Source organism: Acomys russatus, chromosome 1 (assembly GCF_903995435.1).
Source record: "Acomys russatus chromosome 1, mAcoRus1.1, whole genome shotgun sequence".
NCBI classification, from domain to species: Eukaryota; Metazoa; Chordata; class Mammalia; order Rodentia; family Muridae; genus Acomys; species Acomys russatus.
This window is the reverse complement of record NC_067137.1, coordinates 97,421,701-97,437,762: the sequence shown is the minus strand read 5'-3', so window position 1 is coordinate 97,437,762 and position 16,062 is coordinate 97,421,701. Positions and strand designations below refer to the sequence as shown.

Sequence of the window (16,062 nt, the reverse complement as noted above, 5' to 3'; positions counted from 1 at the left end):
ACCGGTTTCCCTGGTACCAGGGGAACAGGAGGTAAAGACAGCTCCATCTTCTCCGTTGCTCTGTGAAATGGACGCAGGTGACTGCTGCAGTCCCCTCTGTCGTACAGCTTGAGTCCTGCAGTGATGGCCCAGGAGGGCAGCGTGGCAGTTGATAAACAGGCCCCATGGAGACAGAGAGAGCAAGTCCCTGACTCAGCACTACTGCCCAGTTGTATAGATTAGCTGCTGTAAGGAAAGAAGCCAGCAGCAACCTCATGCTCAGGGAGGCTTGCTTGTCCCTGTTCCCACTATAGGCCCAGCACTAGGTGGAGAAGCCTAAGAGAATCCTCCCTGGTGGATGCATAGTTCTTTTAAAGGCAGTGGGCAGGCTCTAAGGCCCAAGAGCGCAGGCCTAGCCAGGCAGCCCCAACCACGCTCTGTCCCTCTGTCCCCAGCACTAGCCCCCACCTCACCTCATTCACATCGATCCGGTTCTTCTCCATGTAGGCTCGGTCGTTGACCTGCCCTCCCTCCACAAACTCCATCAGGAGCACCCTCTTGGTGGACAGCTCCCAGTGGATCTGGGGGACCTACAGAAAGAAAATGTGTGTCACATCAGTGTCAGGAGGCAGCAGTCAGGACTGGCACCTAGTACACTGCAGGGAGCCAGACACTGGCAGAGAGGAGGGCTGGAGTGAGCACTAGGCAGATGCCGCAGCCAGGTGGCCCTTACAGCAGGACTCGGTCACAAATCCCTCACGAAGGTGGGAGCAACTTCTTCATTCTTCCACTGCACCTCCTAAGCCCCTCACCTTCCAATCTTCTCATGCCCCCCCCCCCATTCCCCACTCCATCTTACCATAAGCCAGACACTATAATAGAAGTAGGTACTTGGGAGAGAAATGTGTCCTACCTGGAAGCTGCTATTGCTTTAATTGGAAACGTGCACCACAGGCTCATCACACTTTAAGGCCTGATTCCCAGCTGGTGGCGCTATTTTGAAAGGTTTGGCAACTGTCTGGTGGAAGGAGGCCGTACCAGAGGTAGGCCTCTGGTACAGGAGCCCAGCCCTCTATCTGGAAGTTCTCTGTTTCCAGGGCCCCTATGATGCAAAGAGCCTCCAGTATTCCCTTCTCAGCCACGAGCTCCACAGTGATTTCACCACCATGATGGAGTGAAACCCTCTGAAGATGTAAGCTGGAGCAAATCTTTCATTTCTTAGGTTGTTTCCATCAGGCACTATGTCAATGTTGCACACGTAGCTAACACCAGTGCTAAGAGCTGTTTCCTTCTGTTTCTCCCTCCATCAGACCCTTGCTTGGCCCTAACCCTGCTACAATTTTTTGCACATGGGAAATAGATCTGTTGAAGCAATGAACTGAGTTTGAACCAGAGGATAATTTATGTTGTCTGCTAGTTTCCCACAAGCCTCCTATGGCAGACAATGCTGGATCTTAACCCAATGTCTACTACCCATCTTCCTCTTCCCCACTCATGAGAAACTAAAACCCCTACCCTGCCTGCCTCATAGTAAGTGGTCACGTGACACAGTTCTGCCCAATCAAATGTAAGTGGCAGTCTGCTAGAGGATGCAGGGAAGGTTTATTTTCTCTCCCACCCTGAAAGTGAATGTAATTCTTGGAACAGTAACAATCATCGTGCAGCCATAATGGGTTTAAAAAAAAAAAGTCAGAGGTGCCAGCTCTGATGTTGTCACACTACCAAGTTCCATCAGCACCAACCACTGCACTCCTTCCTGCTTTATAAAGATAATAAACATTTTGTGAATTGTGTGCATGTGGGGGGGGGGGGGAGGTTACGTGCCCATAAGCACAGGTGGCCAAGGTGGCCTGAGGCATCATAGGCCCCAGAGCTGGAGCCACAGGCAATTGTAAGCCAACTGATGTGGGTGCTGGGAACCCAACCCCAGGTCCTCTGAAAGAACAATGCGTATTCTTAACGACTGAGCCATCCCTCTGGCCCTAAGCATAACCGTTATTTTTAAAAAAGGAAAAAGAAAAAAATAGCCATAGTTTAATCCCAGCACTTGGGAAGCAGAGACAGGCCTGGTCTACAGAGCGAGCCTCAAAAACAAAACAAAGTGAAACAAAAAAAAACTGTTGGATTGGGCTTTCAGTTATTTGCAAACAAATTATAAACTAACTGACACATTCCTACTAAAGCAAAAGAGAACAGGTTCTTCAGAGAGCACCACAGGCTGCAGGATGCCACACAAGCAGGTGACACCATAAGCACCACCAAGGCCATGAGTTGTTCAGCATACTATTCCTCCAAAATTGCGATAACTTTTTTTTTTTTTTTTTAAGGAGAAAAACCAAGGGCAGCTAATTCAAGATGAATCCTCCCCTAGCCCATCCCCTCAAGACTGGTCTCCGCAGCCCTCCAGTCCAGCTACACACTTCTAGTTCTTCTGACGAAGCTGTGCCATCCAGCATTCTCTTAGCTCTTCATGCCTAGGTTTCCTTTGCTCGCAAGGGGCCCTGCAGGGCGTGGAGCTAACCACAAGCAAAGCCCTCATGCTGAGAGCCCAGGGAGCCTAAGCTGGGTTTTCACCATTTGGAAATCCAGGCTGATCAGGAAAGCTATACCTCTCTGCTGTCAACTCAAAACAAGTCCATGCTATTACAGTTGTTCCTGGTCTCCAGAGGAAAGGCACTTTACTTGGGCACCTTTGGTTAAGCTCTTACATTAGTCTGGAAACCTGAGCTTGACAGTGGGCCTTGGGGCTCTCTAAACACCAGACCAGAGCCCCAAAAGGACCTACTGGGCAATGTGGAGAGCACCAAGTGTGGAGTGAGAGCCTGAGGAGGCAGGCTCTCCGGGCTGCCAGGATAGGGGCAGGGATAAGCTGGACCCTTCCTCCCTCCCTCCCTTCCTTGTTTGCTGTGATGTGACCCTTCCTGTCTGACAATCACATGCCCTTGGCCCCAGCAACTCCTGAGGGCTGGAAATCGAGGTGGATTATCACATAGAAGTGGCCACAAAAATCACAAAACAGCAAACTGCTGTTATCCCTCAAGTACCCGAATGACCATGTCTCACCACTGCCCATCTACTTCTTCCATCCAGGAAGGGGAAAGCGAGAGGCAAATATTGGCAGGTGGCAATAAAGAGAGCAAGCTCCGGGAGGCACTGGGTACTCACTGGCCCCAGGAGGACCACCTCTGGCCTATGGAACCACGACCCATGTCTATACCATACAGGATTGCCCCCATATAGGCTCCACCAGCCTCCACATCAAAACCATCCCAACCCCAAGATGTGGGCTATAAAAAGCTTCGAGCCTTGGCCTCATGGTGGGGCCTGATCTTGAACTTGACTTTGAACTTGACTTTGTCCATGTGCTGTGACTTGTCTAGTACCACAGCTATCCCTCGGGTGCAGTCTTCCTGCAGTCACAGCCTGGCCATGCTGTATTGACTGTGGACACATGCATAGTCTCTCTGAGTCCAGCACACCCCCAGTAAGATGGTGTTGATGGTTATAGAGGGAGCTGCCTCACCTCACTTACCACTGGCATGGAGAGAGGACAGGAGCCCCACACAGGACCAGATGCTGACCTGCTGGTCAAACACCAGCTGTCCTGTGACAGCCACACAGTGACTCGTGAGGATCCTGACCCATCTCAGAGCTGAATCAATGCAATACACTCATGCAAACTTGTGTGTCTCTGTGACTCAGAAATGTGTCCAAGTATTAGAGTTTGAGATGCAGGCTTTAAGCCATGGCTGTCTCCACCCCGCTTCGGCCCAGTGCTGGCTCACTGTGTCACCCTAGGGATCAATTGGGACTTCTGTTCCCCGACTGATGACATGGGGTTTAAAATGATACCTCCTGCCAGGCAGTAGCAGCGCCCGCCTTTAATCCTGGCACTTGAGAGGCAGAGGCAGGCAGATTTCTGTATATTTGAAGCCAGCTTAGTTTATAGAGTGAGTTCCAGAACAGCCAAGAATATACAGAAAAACCCTGTCTCAGGAACAAACAAAAAAGCAAGGAGACAAACAAAAACCTGCTATAAGAATTAAAGAGTAGACACACGTGCAACACTTTTCGGAGTGTCTAACATATTAAAAGGTCAGAGGTTTTCATACATGTCACTCATCTTTAAGAGTCTAATAAGCTATGACACTTCTCCAAGAACGCACATGGCCCTCAGGCTCCTGGCGTCACCCTGGCCTATGTGACTCAGTCTCACCCCCAGTCCACCCACAGGGAAGCTCTCATCTCTTCTAGTCCCAAGCCTATGCTTAGGCAGTTTCTCCCTTCCTGTCTACCCCCAACTCTTCCCCCGGCTAATCACAAGCCTGACTGCCTGGCACAGGCCTATTCCGTGCACGTTCAGATTCATACTCTTCAGTCTGGCTGCCCTTCCCCTTCTTCGGGCCTCTTCTCTATTCATTCAGAGGTGGGCTGGAGCCCAGAGATTGACTGTGAAGGGTTGAGGTTATTAAGAGTGCCCCCCCCCCTTTCGCACTGGAAGAGGCCTCACACATGAGAGGCAAACTCTTTGCTGAGGCTTAATTACGCACAGATGTTGTGATGGGGTGCCAGCATGCAAGAGCAATCTATCTACAGTTTTAAAAGCTGAGCTGGGTTCACAGTACAAAATTTGCTTCCTGCTTATGATATGCTTAGGCAAAATTAATTACTCTGGAGCCTTCGTTCCTCCATTGTCTTAGGGATGGTATGTGAGTTCTGGCGGCAGCGGGTCAGATCAGTATGTTAATTATTTACCAATTTGGCGTCCTTGTTTCAGAAATCTGTGTTATTATTATTATTACATGTCTTGGTCTGGCAGTTGCTAGTTGGCTCCAGCCAGGAGATGATTCTGCCGTTTCCATGGAAACAGCGGAGGAGATTGTTGGACTTGTCTGGCTCGGCACTGTGGCAACTCAGGGGCATCCTGCCAGGTAAAAGGTGGCAGAAACTCTGAGGTGAGTAGCATACACAGAGCCAGAGAGCCCGGGCTAGAACTGGAACTCTACCCAAGACACAGCTGTGTACTGGGGTGGGCTGGAAGGGGCCACCATCAGGGCATGTGAGCACCGTTAGAGAAACAGTACCTGACACACTAACATGGTCTCTAAACACTGCTGTCTCCTCCGTACAGTCAGCACTCTGTGGAGGCCCTCTGAGCTCTCTGTCCTGGGTAGATTAAGCACTTTCTCAGGGGAAGACAAGCAAAACAAAGATAAGTGTCCACTGTGTGCAAAACGCTTTGTAAAACAGGCAACACACATGTCTTCTTCCTCCCATTAAGAGGGAAGTTTCTAGAGCAGGGGCCAACCTGCAGTGCCTACCGCCGCAGCAAGAGATGAAGAAAACAATAAACCCTGGGTAAGGAATAAGACAGAATGGGCACGCAAGCGGATACATTGGATGCCCTGAGCCTCATGCTTCTTTTTCTGCATCACTGATGAAGTTTTGGAGTGTTGTGCCCCATGCCTGTTTCTCTCGTGAGTCCTAAGGTTTCAGCCGAACAGATCTGAGCACCGTAGTGATGGCAAGAGCACTGCCGTACCAGAACTGTGTGCTACATCATGAGCAAATGAAATGCGTATCCTTGAAGCAGGGTCACAGTACACTAGTGTTAGCTGTCACGGTCACCGCCACCATTGTCACGCTGTGTTCTGTGGAGGCAGAAGCCACGGCACACCATACCACAGGGGTGCGCAGTGTCAGTGCTGTAAAGGACATCTGTTCATTTGACTGGCAGGTCAGCAATCATACCAGGGTTCACTCTTTTGGTAATTGCCTTCAAGGGCTTTCCTATGGGTCTCCGATTACAAAGCACTCACCTTAAGTAAGGAACTTTGGTGGAGAGATGTCCTAACTCAGGCCCTCTCAGTGGGGACATCCCCCCCAGCACTCATGCCCTACTGCCCTGCCCTCCTACCTTTAGGAAGTCAAAGTGTTTGAGCATGTGGGCCACTTTCTCCGCGTTCTTCCCTTCATTTAGAAAGTCCAACTCGAGAGGCAGGTTCTTCTTGGCCTCGTCCACCAGCCACATGAATTCAAAATCTGGGAAGAGTTGTTTCACAGCCAGGACAAGCACCTGAAATCCACCGAGCAAACCTGTCAGGCAGCCCAGGGCACCCACAAGGATCGTAACACTTCCTACCCCCTGCCTGGGTCTCCCCTGAAGCACACACAGGAAGGGGCACTGTTCTCCTGGCCTCTGTCGCCATAACTGTACTAAGCCCAAGAGGATAAGAAGCTACCACAGCCAGAAGTAACCTTGACAACCGTTGGCTAGGTGCTGCCTGGCTGGGTACCCAGGATGCGCTGAGCTCTAATGTCCCTCTGAATCCACACAGTTATGGGAGACATGTGGGAACATGTCATGTCACTAATCAGGGCTCAGAGACTTTTCCCAAATCTGCCCAGCCAGGAAGCCTACGGGCAGTTCCATGTTCCCAAGTCAACCAGGTTCCCAAGGCCTTACTCAAGACAGCTTCCATGACCTGTGCTGTGGACACTCCCATATTTGTTCTCATTTTGTTATCACTGTTTTGTTGGTGTTGGTTTGGGTGGAGTGCTAGGGACTAAACTAAGGGTCTTACACATGGTAGGCAGGCAAGCTCTCGACAACTGACTCCAATCCCTAGCGAGGGTTGTTCTTCACCAACTTATAAAGGGAAGAGGAGGCGCTTCCGCGATAGCTATCACCGTCATGCACTTAAGCTACAAGGGTGGGACTAAAGCTGTTGCAATACAGGCTGAGCATGCAGGACTCAAAGTTCTAGGATCAGAAATGTCCCAAGACCTGAAACTGCCTGAGTGCCCACAGGACATCACAAATGGAAACTTCCACACCTCATGACCTCATGACAGGCTGCATTCAAAAAATGCAAGAGCACTACAATTATTATGTGAAACTCACCTTCAGGATACGAGTGTAAAATGTATATGAGACATAAATGAATTCTGTCTTCAGACATGGGACCATTCCCAAGTTGCCTCATTATATAGGTGCAAAAATTCCAAAACCTAGCCCCCTCCATCTCATCACTCAAGAATCCACAGTGAACTCAAGAGTCAAAATTCTAAGCCTGAAATACTCCTGGTCCCAAGCATTATTTTTAATAAGAGATATACTCACCCTGCCTTAATTTCTATATGTTATCTGCATAAAATAAGGCCTTTCATAGTTTTTTAAAAATTGAATAAAGAAACATACAGGTTAGGCAAGACAAAGGTTTGTCCACCTAGATTTAAAAAAAAAAAAAAAACTTAGAATTTTGACCCTTGAGTTCACTGTGAATTCCTGAGTGATGAGATGGTAAGATGGGGGGTTAGACATTTTATCTTGCGTCTGGATGTGAGTTTGGCGATGTGAGTTAAATATCAGAGGCAGAGGCCAGGAGGCCAGTGAGAGGAGCCAAACACATACCATGCTCCACAGGTGTGCTGGGGACTCAGTGTCCCCCTCCCTCCCCATCTTCCCTTTCCAACTCACTGAACCAGAAAGACTCACTGAACCCCACTGACAGGCTGGTTCTGTACTTCCATTCGTGCTGGTTATGCAAACTGTACTAGACACATGTGAGTAAGAAAAAACTCAAAATCTACGGCAAAGCCATCACCCAAAAGGCATATGCGGCTTTGTTTAAAAACCTCATGTCCTCTGTGATGCACCAAGTGCTATCCTAAGAACCATCACATGGGGTCACCATGGTCAATTTCTAACAAAGCTATTTTTTAATTACATTGGGCTGTTGTCTAATTCCTCTTCAGTCTAGGCTATTCCTGTGACCTTACACCAACTGACTTCATTTGTTGTGTTTCTGTTTGTGTCTCATGAAACAAAAAGGAAGCAGTGACCACAGTGGGCCAGGGTACATGCATGAGGCCCAGGCATCATGGACTTAAGAGGCTGCAGACACCGCCTCTCATCAGGTATCCTCAGATGACCCTTAGCTGCTATTGAAGTGGGGACAGAGCAAGTACATAAAAGTAAAGGCGGCTGTCTGAGGCCTAAGTCCCATCTGGTGGCATCAGAGCAACAGAAAACAGACCAAGTTCAGAAAAAGGAAGGAAGGAAGGAAGGAAGGAAGGAAGGAAGGAAGGAAGGAAGGAAGGAAACAGCACTAGGCATTCTGTTCATGTCTGTACGCTGGGCCTCACCTACAGGCTCAGGAAAGCAGCCCAGTGAGCTCCCTGACTTCTGCAATCAGCACTTGACCTCTTGGGTCAAACCTGGACATACATAGGGAACCAACCTACTGTGTCTACACAGGTCTATACCAGGGGAAGCTGCTGACCAAGCAACCATTACTCACTGCTTTCTGTATGTTCATGCTATTTATGAAATGTTAATTATCCTTAATATCCAAGCATACTGAAACATATCTGAAAGGTTTTTATATCACTAATCATTCATATAATTAGTCAATCCTACCGTTATTGGTCACCATTAGGACTCTATGCCATTTGTCACAAGGACAGACACTATTAATATTCATTGCTAATAACTAATTAGTGTATCAATTTATAACCCCAAACCTTCATAGCACTCGGAGATCTGGGTCCCTCAGTGGTTCCCTCCTACCAGGGATGAATTCAGGAATCCTGTGGGCATCTGAAACTGCAGCTGATACAAGACCCTATATTTAGTGGTCTTTCTAATACATAAAAACTTATAATTCATAAATGAGGTGTGGGACTCTTCTGGAAAAGGTTGAAGTCTGACCTCTCCAGACAGCCCTTTTGTGCTCGGTCTATGAAGGTGGACTCCCTTTCCTCAATGGGGTTCCCACTCCACCTGCTCTGGTAACCCCAGATTTGGTAGAAAATGTCACATAGCCCTTAAGGAAGATTACAGGCCTGACCCTTTCCTGATAAGGAACTTATTCAGCCAGCAAAGGGAATTCCTCGAAGTACCCCACTCTATGCTGAGGAGATCCTGGCCTCCAGCAAATGACCTCTAATCCTACCTAGAAGTCATTCCCTCAATCATAGGATAATTAAGTATTATGTTTTCTTCTCCTTGTGATAGGACACCCCTGCGCCCCCTCCACCTAACCCCCCCCCCACTGTACCACTGTATGTAAATTTAGTATCCTGGCACCCTTAGCCCTAGTGAATCAGACACATTCACCTCCAAAACCGCTCCCCATTGCCCAAGGTTTGTAAACAAAAGCTGGCTGTTGTGCTTGGGGGTGCTCTCTTGCTCACCATTCCTCCATCATGACCATCTGAGACTCCGTTTATTCCAGGGGATGGGGGTGAGGTAAACAGCTGCTGGACCCCGGTGGTCAGGCAGCAATGGTGAAACTGCCTTTGCAGCCGCTGCGGCCTGCTCCATCTCCACCACTGGCTGGGTGCTGACCTCCAGTGAAGCACAGCCGGGCCTGTGTCTCAGCGGACCTGCCTGCCAGCGGGGTTTGAACATCAACCTGTTTCCTCAGCACAGCAGCTCAAACAAGGAGCTCTAACACTCTGGTCTCATCCCTGGCTTGTGGGGCTTGAGTCTCTCCACTGCTGTCTGAGACCTGCAGTCTCATTCTAAAAGAGCAAAACTGTAACACTCCGTGGAAAACTCATTTTCCACCTCCCCCAGAGAGGCTGGTAACCTGGCTTAGCATCCCACCTCAGGCCTCACCCTGAGCACTCTATGCTGCCCCTGAGCAAGAAATAGGACCTTGGGACCTTTGGTCTCGAGATCTGTCCGTTCTCATCCGGAAGCTAGCAGAGCCTGGACCACCGACCCACGGGATGAGGAACCCAGACCAGTCCACTGAGGCTGAGCGACAATGAGGCATTGCAAGTAAGAAAGATAAGAAGCAATTATAATACACTATAGTAAAAGTGATACAGATGCAGTCTCTCAAAACATTGTGCTAAACTGACCCAGCCACAGATACCTGAAAAACTATGAAAAACAAAACTGAATAAAGGGAGCCTCCATCCTTGAAGCCGAGAGGCTTGCAGGCCAGTGAGACAGCTCGGTGGGTAAAAGCACTTGCTGCACGTCCTGATGACTTGAGTTCAACCTCCGAAATCCACAGTGGAAAGGGAGAGCCTGACCCGAGAGTTATCTTCTGACCCCCACACAATGCCATGGCACACAGGCACCCACATTCACACACACCATACACATCCTTTTTTTTTTTTTTTTTTTTTTTTAATGAGAGACCTGTTTGAGGAGAAGTCAGTAGTAGAACAGTTATAGGAAGCCACCCTCCCCCTACATGAGGTGGCCCAAGCTCAGATTCTGATGTCAGTTATGAAGCCAAGAAGTGCATGGTTGTGCCTCTAACTCAGGGAGGGGTTCACCAACCTCTGACATTCACTAGGTGAAAAGGAGGAAGGAAAGGTCATGGGGGTGGCAGGGTTTGGCTTCGGCCACGCATCACTCTTCTTGGCTTGCGAGAGTAAAGAAAGCCCTCCTTCACCTTCCGTGTTCTCTGCACACCCATCCAAGAGCCTAACCTAAGTAAATTCGTTTTGGTTTCTTTATGACAACAGATGCAACTAACTAAAATGAAGCAGAGGTTACCTTCTGTTCGCCTTTTTAATCATTTTCCCCAAAATGCACTTTCTCCATAAAATTCTTCCAGCAGCCAGCGTTTTCACCAGCATCCAGCACTTACTCGACACTTGCAGGTCTTTATTGGACACTCACATGGATGAGGAAGGGAATAAGCAAATGAACGCGTGGCTATTTCAGAGTATTCAGCTTCTCCTGAGACAACTGCACGCACAGCTGAGTGATGACAATGGCTAGGTTTTGTTCTGGAGATTTGGGTAGGGAAAGGTTACCCTCTGAGTTCCTGAGAACCATAGAATATTTGAGAACTTGCTTCCAAATCTGGAGCCTTATCAGTTAGGTGCAGTCAGTAACTAATGTCTCCCTCAAGATAAAGTTAAAAAAAAAAAAAAAACAGAACAAGACACTGGGGCCCAGGCCTGTGATGCCAGCATGAGGGATGCTGAGGCAGAAGGATTGCTGTGAGTTCACAAACAGCCTGGGCTACAAATTGAAAATCTATACCAAAATGAAAAGAAAAATATAGGTAAACTATTGTCCTATATAGTGACTCTGCCTCACAGTAGAGAAAAATCAATTGTGAACATATAAAAATAGAACGGAAAAAAATAGGATCATGCAGAAATTTGAAAACTAGCAGCAGCTATTTTGTTTATTATTTATTGGCTTTTTTTTTTTTTTCAAGACAGGGTTTCTCTGTGTAGCCTTGGCTGTCCTGGACTCATTTTGTAGACCAGGCTGGCCTTGAACTCACAGGGACCCACCTTCCTCTGCCTCCCAAGTGCTGGGATTAAAGGCATGCACCACTATGCCTGGCTTGGCTTTTTTTTTTTTTTTTTAAGATAGAGTCTCTCTAAGTAGTTGAATTACTAGAGATAGCTATATAGTCCAGGCTGGCCTCAAACTTAGAGATCCTCCTGCCTCTGGCTCCCAGGTGCTGGGATTAAAGTCGTGTGTCACCAGGCCTCACCATGTTGGCAGTTATTTATAATTGCTGAAGGGGATAAAAACGAAAGTACTCATCACTCAGCACCTCCGGTGAGCCAGCTATGTGCTCTGAGGAACTTTGCAGGCACAGCACACTCATTTAACCGTCTTGCCCACTTTACAAAGAAAGGAAGTGCTTCTGGAAGCCCTGAGCACCCCTGAAACAGTTCATAACCACCCAGCCAGAATCTGGACCCAGGTTTTCCTCCATCCCTTCTAGAGTCCTGCTTCATGCAAGGCAGTGTGAGCTAATATGACAGGAAGCTCAGGTAAGGCACAGAGAGAGCCGTGCAAAGGGCAAAGCGCAGTGGAGGCTACTGTTACCAAATGCTATAAAAGAAGCAATGCTCCATGGAAATCAGAGCATGGGGAGAAGACTTGCACTCATCCAAGGTGCTGAAGATGGGTGCTGGTGACGATGGACATCCGCTCAGGGCCTGGAAACAGGCTGCCACTCACTGGGTTTATCTTTTTCTCAAGTAAGTTATTAAAGCGCTCCTGCCTTTTAGAACACACAAGTACAGAATGAACACAATTTCCCATGAGATGGCTTATATCCTTGCGTATTTATGTATCTGTTTCTTTTAACTAAAATCAGCTGTTGGATTCTGTGCCAATCCACGAAGTACCTAGCCTCCCACTGTTCAATCGGCACATTTAGAAAGGAAACAAGATGACACAGAGTGTGAACATGCTACCCAAAAAGTTAAGAACAGGACTGTCACCAGTCTTTTTTTTTTTTTTTTTTTTGAAGACCTTGGGAAAGGCCAAGTGACATCAAGCAACAGATCAGACACTGGCACCCAGGCCGGAAAGCTCTGCCTCACTGCATCAGATCACTTCGGAAGACTGTGGCACATGCATGGCATGGCACTGGCCATGGCTTTGTTCCTTCGGGAGTGACACAGCAAGAGCTGTTCTTCGTCAGCTACAGAAGCTCTATAGACCATAGGGGGAGGGGAAGGAGGGGGGACTGTAGTGGCGACACAAAACTGCTGTGGGAAGTAAGGATGAAGGACTCTCATCCATCACCAGCTTACAGCCCACCACATCCCATAGTAGTGAATGCAGCCTGCTGAACGCTCACCACTTCGGGTAGGAAGGAAGTGCAGCACCAGCCAGCTGGTGGAAAGTTGGTGTCTGTCCCCTCAGCCCTTCCTGCTGAATCACTGTTCCAATCTCGAGGCCCAATTAGCCTGGCTCTGAACAGCCACACAAATCAATAAGCGTCACTAGCTGTGCATCTAGAAGTGGAGTTACCCCAACTGCTCAAGGGACAGTATCGGGTGATAATGACAAAGCTGAAAAGTATCTCTGGCTGTGCCTCTCACTTCTGGACAATGTCACCAGTGTCGCCGGGATAGTCAGATGCTGTGCTCAGAGTGACTTCCCTTCCTCTGGCATCTCTCTACTGTCCCAGGGACAATCCCTACCCCTAAGGGTAGGGCATGGTTTGCAGAAAACACCAAACCCTAGGGTGGCATGTATTCCTGGGTACCAGTCCAGGAGTTACCTTGCCCACCTTTCTGGCTAAGCTGGTACGAGTGTACCCTTCTGCCCATCAGGGAAAACAGGCTTTTGGTGAGAAGGCAAAGCCAGACTAGCCTGTGCCATGAAAGGTGATCTGGTCTCTCTTGCCAGGACAAGCATGTCAAAACAGTCATAGTATCAATTCTTCAAGCAACACCAAATGGAGAGACCCACAGGGAACTCTCTTTTCAGAAAATAGCATAACAGAGAAAGAAGCCTTCTTTGGCATCTGGATGTCACAAGAGCTGGGCAGCTGTTTGGGGCCCACAAGGGACACTATGTTAGAAGGACAAACCAGGAAGCTGAGGAAGCCACCCACCAACTAAAGACGGGAAGGACCTTGGTCTTTATGGGGCCATGGTGAGGTGTCATCGGATCAGTCAATTCTGGGACAGCTGGTACAGGTGCTTCCATGCCTCAGAGAATATGGGTGTTCCATCTGCAGAATTTCCCTATGGCTCCTCTAACCACTGTAACCCAGCTGGGACACCCAGGGATCTTCAACTCACCCCTCTCAAAAGTCTCACTCCAGGAAGCCTCCATATCCCCCACCCTCACATGCGATATATTCAGATTGATAAGCTCGCCTTCCTAAAAAAGCAGACATCCAGAGGCTAAGCTGATTGGTCCCTCTCTGTTTAGCAGGAATTATTTTAATCAGATTAACCTTCCAGTGGCAAGAGGCAAGCCTGAAGGCACACCCAGTACTCTGTGCAGAAAAGCCCGATACCTACACCTGTCCACAAGCTTCTGGTACCTAAAATGACCTTCGTGTCCCCTAGAAGTAACTCATTCTCCTCCTCCTGCCATGTAGGCGGGAGCACCTTCCTAGAGTCGTCATCCCTAAAATACAGATATCATTTAGATCTGGACTTGAAGAGAGAAAAAAATCTCATTTCAAAGCTGGAGAGGTGGCTCAGAGGTTAAGTGCACTGTCTGCTCTTCCAGAGGTCCTGAGTTCAATTCCCAGCAACCATATGGTGGCTCACAACCATCTATACCCTCCTCTGGCATGCAAGTGTACATGGAGATAGAACTTCATATAAATAAATAAATATTTTTTTAAAAAACATTTCAAATATCAAACAAGCTTACTAGTTGGGATCTTCCTGGTTTTCCAGGAGAAAGGTAGCAATGATAGGACTTTCCTACCAAGGGCCAAGCCTGGTCCTGCCCCTGCTGATGATGGCTGCCTGGGTAGCAGCATCAGACCTTCTACGTCTGCCCTCCTGGATCTCTACCCATGCTCCCAACTCTACCCCTCCCAGCCACTGCCAAGAGGACACTGTGTGCTCTGCAGAGGGCATGCCAGGCACACTTCCCAATGAAAGCATCCGATGCTTACCTCAGGAAGGAAGATGCCAAATCTTTATCACTGTTCATATTGCCATTGGCTTTATAGGCACCATTTCTTAAGGAGCCGCTGAGGATCTGAACAGGACAAAGTGACAACGGTGCTAGCCCATGGGGGCTATGGTACATTGTCATGCCAAGGGAGGCTCTTGACTGGCCCTTCCCTAGATCCTGTTTTCTCCTGGCTAGGGCCATGCCATCAGCTACCAAGAGATGCTCTGAAACCTTAGGTCTGCAGCCTGTGACCAAGGTCACTCAGTAGCCCTGGTCCCCTAGCCCAACAGCTACCTCTGAGAGACACGCAGCAGCTATTCTAAACCTTCACCCCCTCGAGCCTCCAATGCCACCTCCTACCCTCTCACTCTTGGCAGATGGTCTGGCCTCCTACGGCAGAGAAAAAATAGAGGCTATCAGCCTGGTACCCACTCTGCTGCCCACCTTCCCTTTCCAGGGCCCCACACGCTCATCCATGCTCAGTCTTACTGCCTTCTACTCTCAAGGCAGAGACTCATCAAGGGCCACTGCCTGTTTGTGCTCTTGGTGCCCAATCTCATGAGTCTCCCCCTGGATTGATGTCTCTTTGTGTCTCCCTGCTGAGTCTGCAGCATCCCTTCCCCACCAGCTGAGACCTGCTTGTGTCCTAGCAGCACTGAACACTATGCTCTCCAACCGCCCGTGGCTGAACACCGAACACCAAGAGTTTACACCGGATACCAAGAGTTTACACCGAGCCTCCACTTCCTTGGGTCTCAGCTCTCCTTCACCCCTTTATAGCTTCTCTTCCTAACAACTCTAAGATCCCCCAACCCAAAATACCCTTTTCATCAGTGCCTTCCTGGTTTGGCCTCCCATTTGACAATGCTAAGGAATTCTAAGAAACTCGATTTTCCAAGATAGCTGCAACAACACTCCCAAGCCAATAGCTTCTGGAACATCATATACTCATTACTTTTCTAACCTAGAGCAATTTCTTGTTTTTCCCCAACTGAACTCTAGGAAAAGACACCCAGTGATAATCATTTACTCCAGAAATCAAAGACACATTTCTGTCTCCTCCTTGGCCTCTTCCCACAAACAGCTGGTCATGAAGTCTGGATGACTCCCCAACTTAAACCCAGCTCTCTCCTCTAACCCCATGATACTGTCTGGCTTCCGACTTTATCTCGTGCCCACCAGCACAGCAGCCCTCAGCTTGTCTCCCGGCCACACAGACTTTGTGCTTTCCCAATGCACTCTCCTGACTGCCAAGCACACTTTGATTCCTGGTGCTTATCTGATCATGACAGATTCCTGATTAGAATTCTTTTTTTTTTTTATCTTTATTTATTATTGTGTATACAGTGCATATGTACATGCAGACCAGAAGAGGGCATCAGCTCACATTATAGATGGCTATGAGCCACCATGTGGTTGCTGAGAATTGAACTCAGAACCTCTGGAGAAGCAGTCAGTGCCCTTAACCCCTGAGCCATCTCTCCAGCCCCTGATTAGAATTCTTAAATGGGTCCCCACTGACTACTGAGAAATTCAGATGTTGTCAGTCCCACAAGTATGTCATGGTGAATATGGCTACCGCTCCACACTTGAGTCTGGGTTAAGGGACCACTCCTATCCTGCCTATCTTCCCAGGCTCACTCCCAATCGCTTCCACCATCTGAGCTAGTGCTAATTCTCCAAGCTCCCTCTGCTCCTATAAGCGT

General features: G+C 48.6%; 1 protein-coding gene across 1 annotated transcript in view; it reads right to left on the bottom strand.

The window, feature by feature from the left end:
• The window catches only part of Adck1 (aarF domain containing kinase 1), a 100,142-nt gene that overhangs the window by 15,772 nt on the left and 68,308 nt on the right, over nt 1-16,062 (bottom strand). Inside the window, exons 6-7 of the mRNA XM_051149729.1 lie at nt 5,897-6,055; nt 453-569 (exon numbers count right to left, since the gene is read on the bottom strand). Of these exons, the coding sequence (XP_051005686.1) occupies nt 453-569; nt 5,897-6,055 (276 nt within the window). The remainder of the gene's footprint in view (nt 1-452; nt 570-5,896; nt 6,056-16,062) is intronic.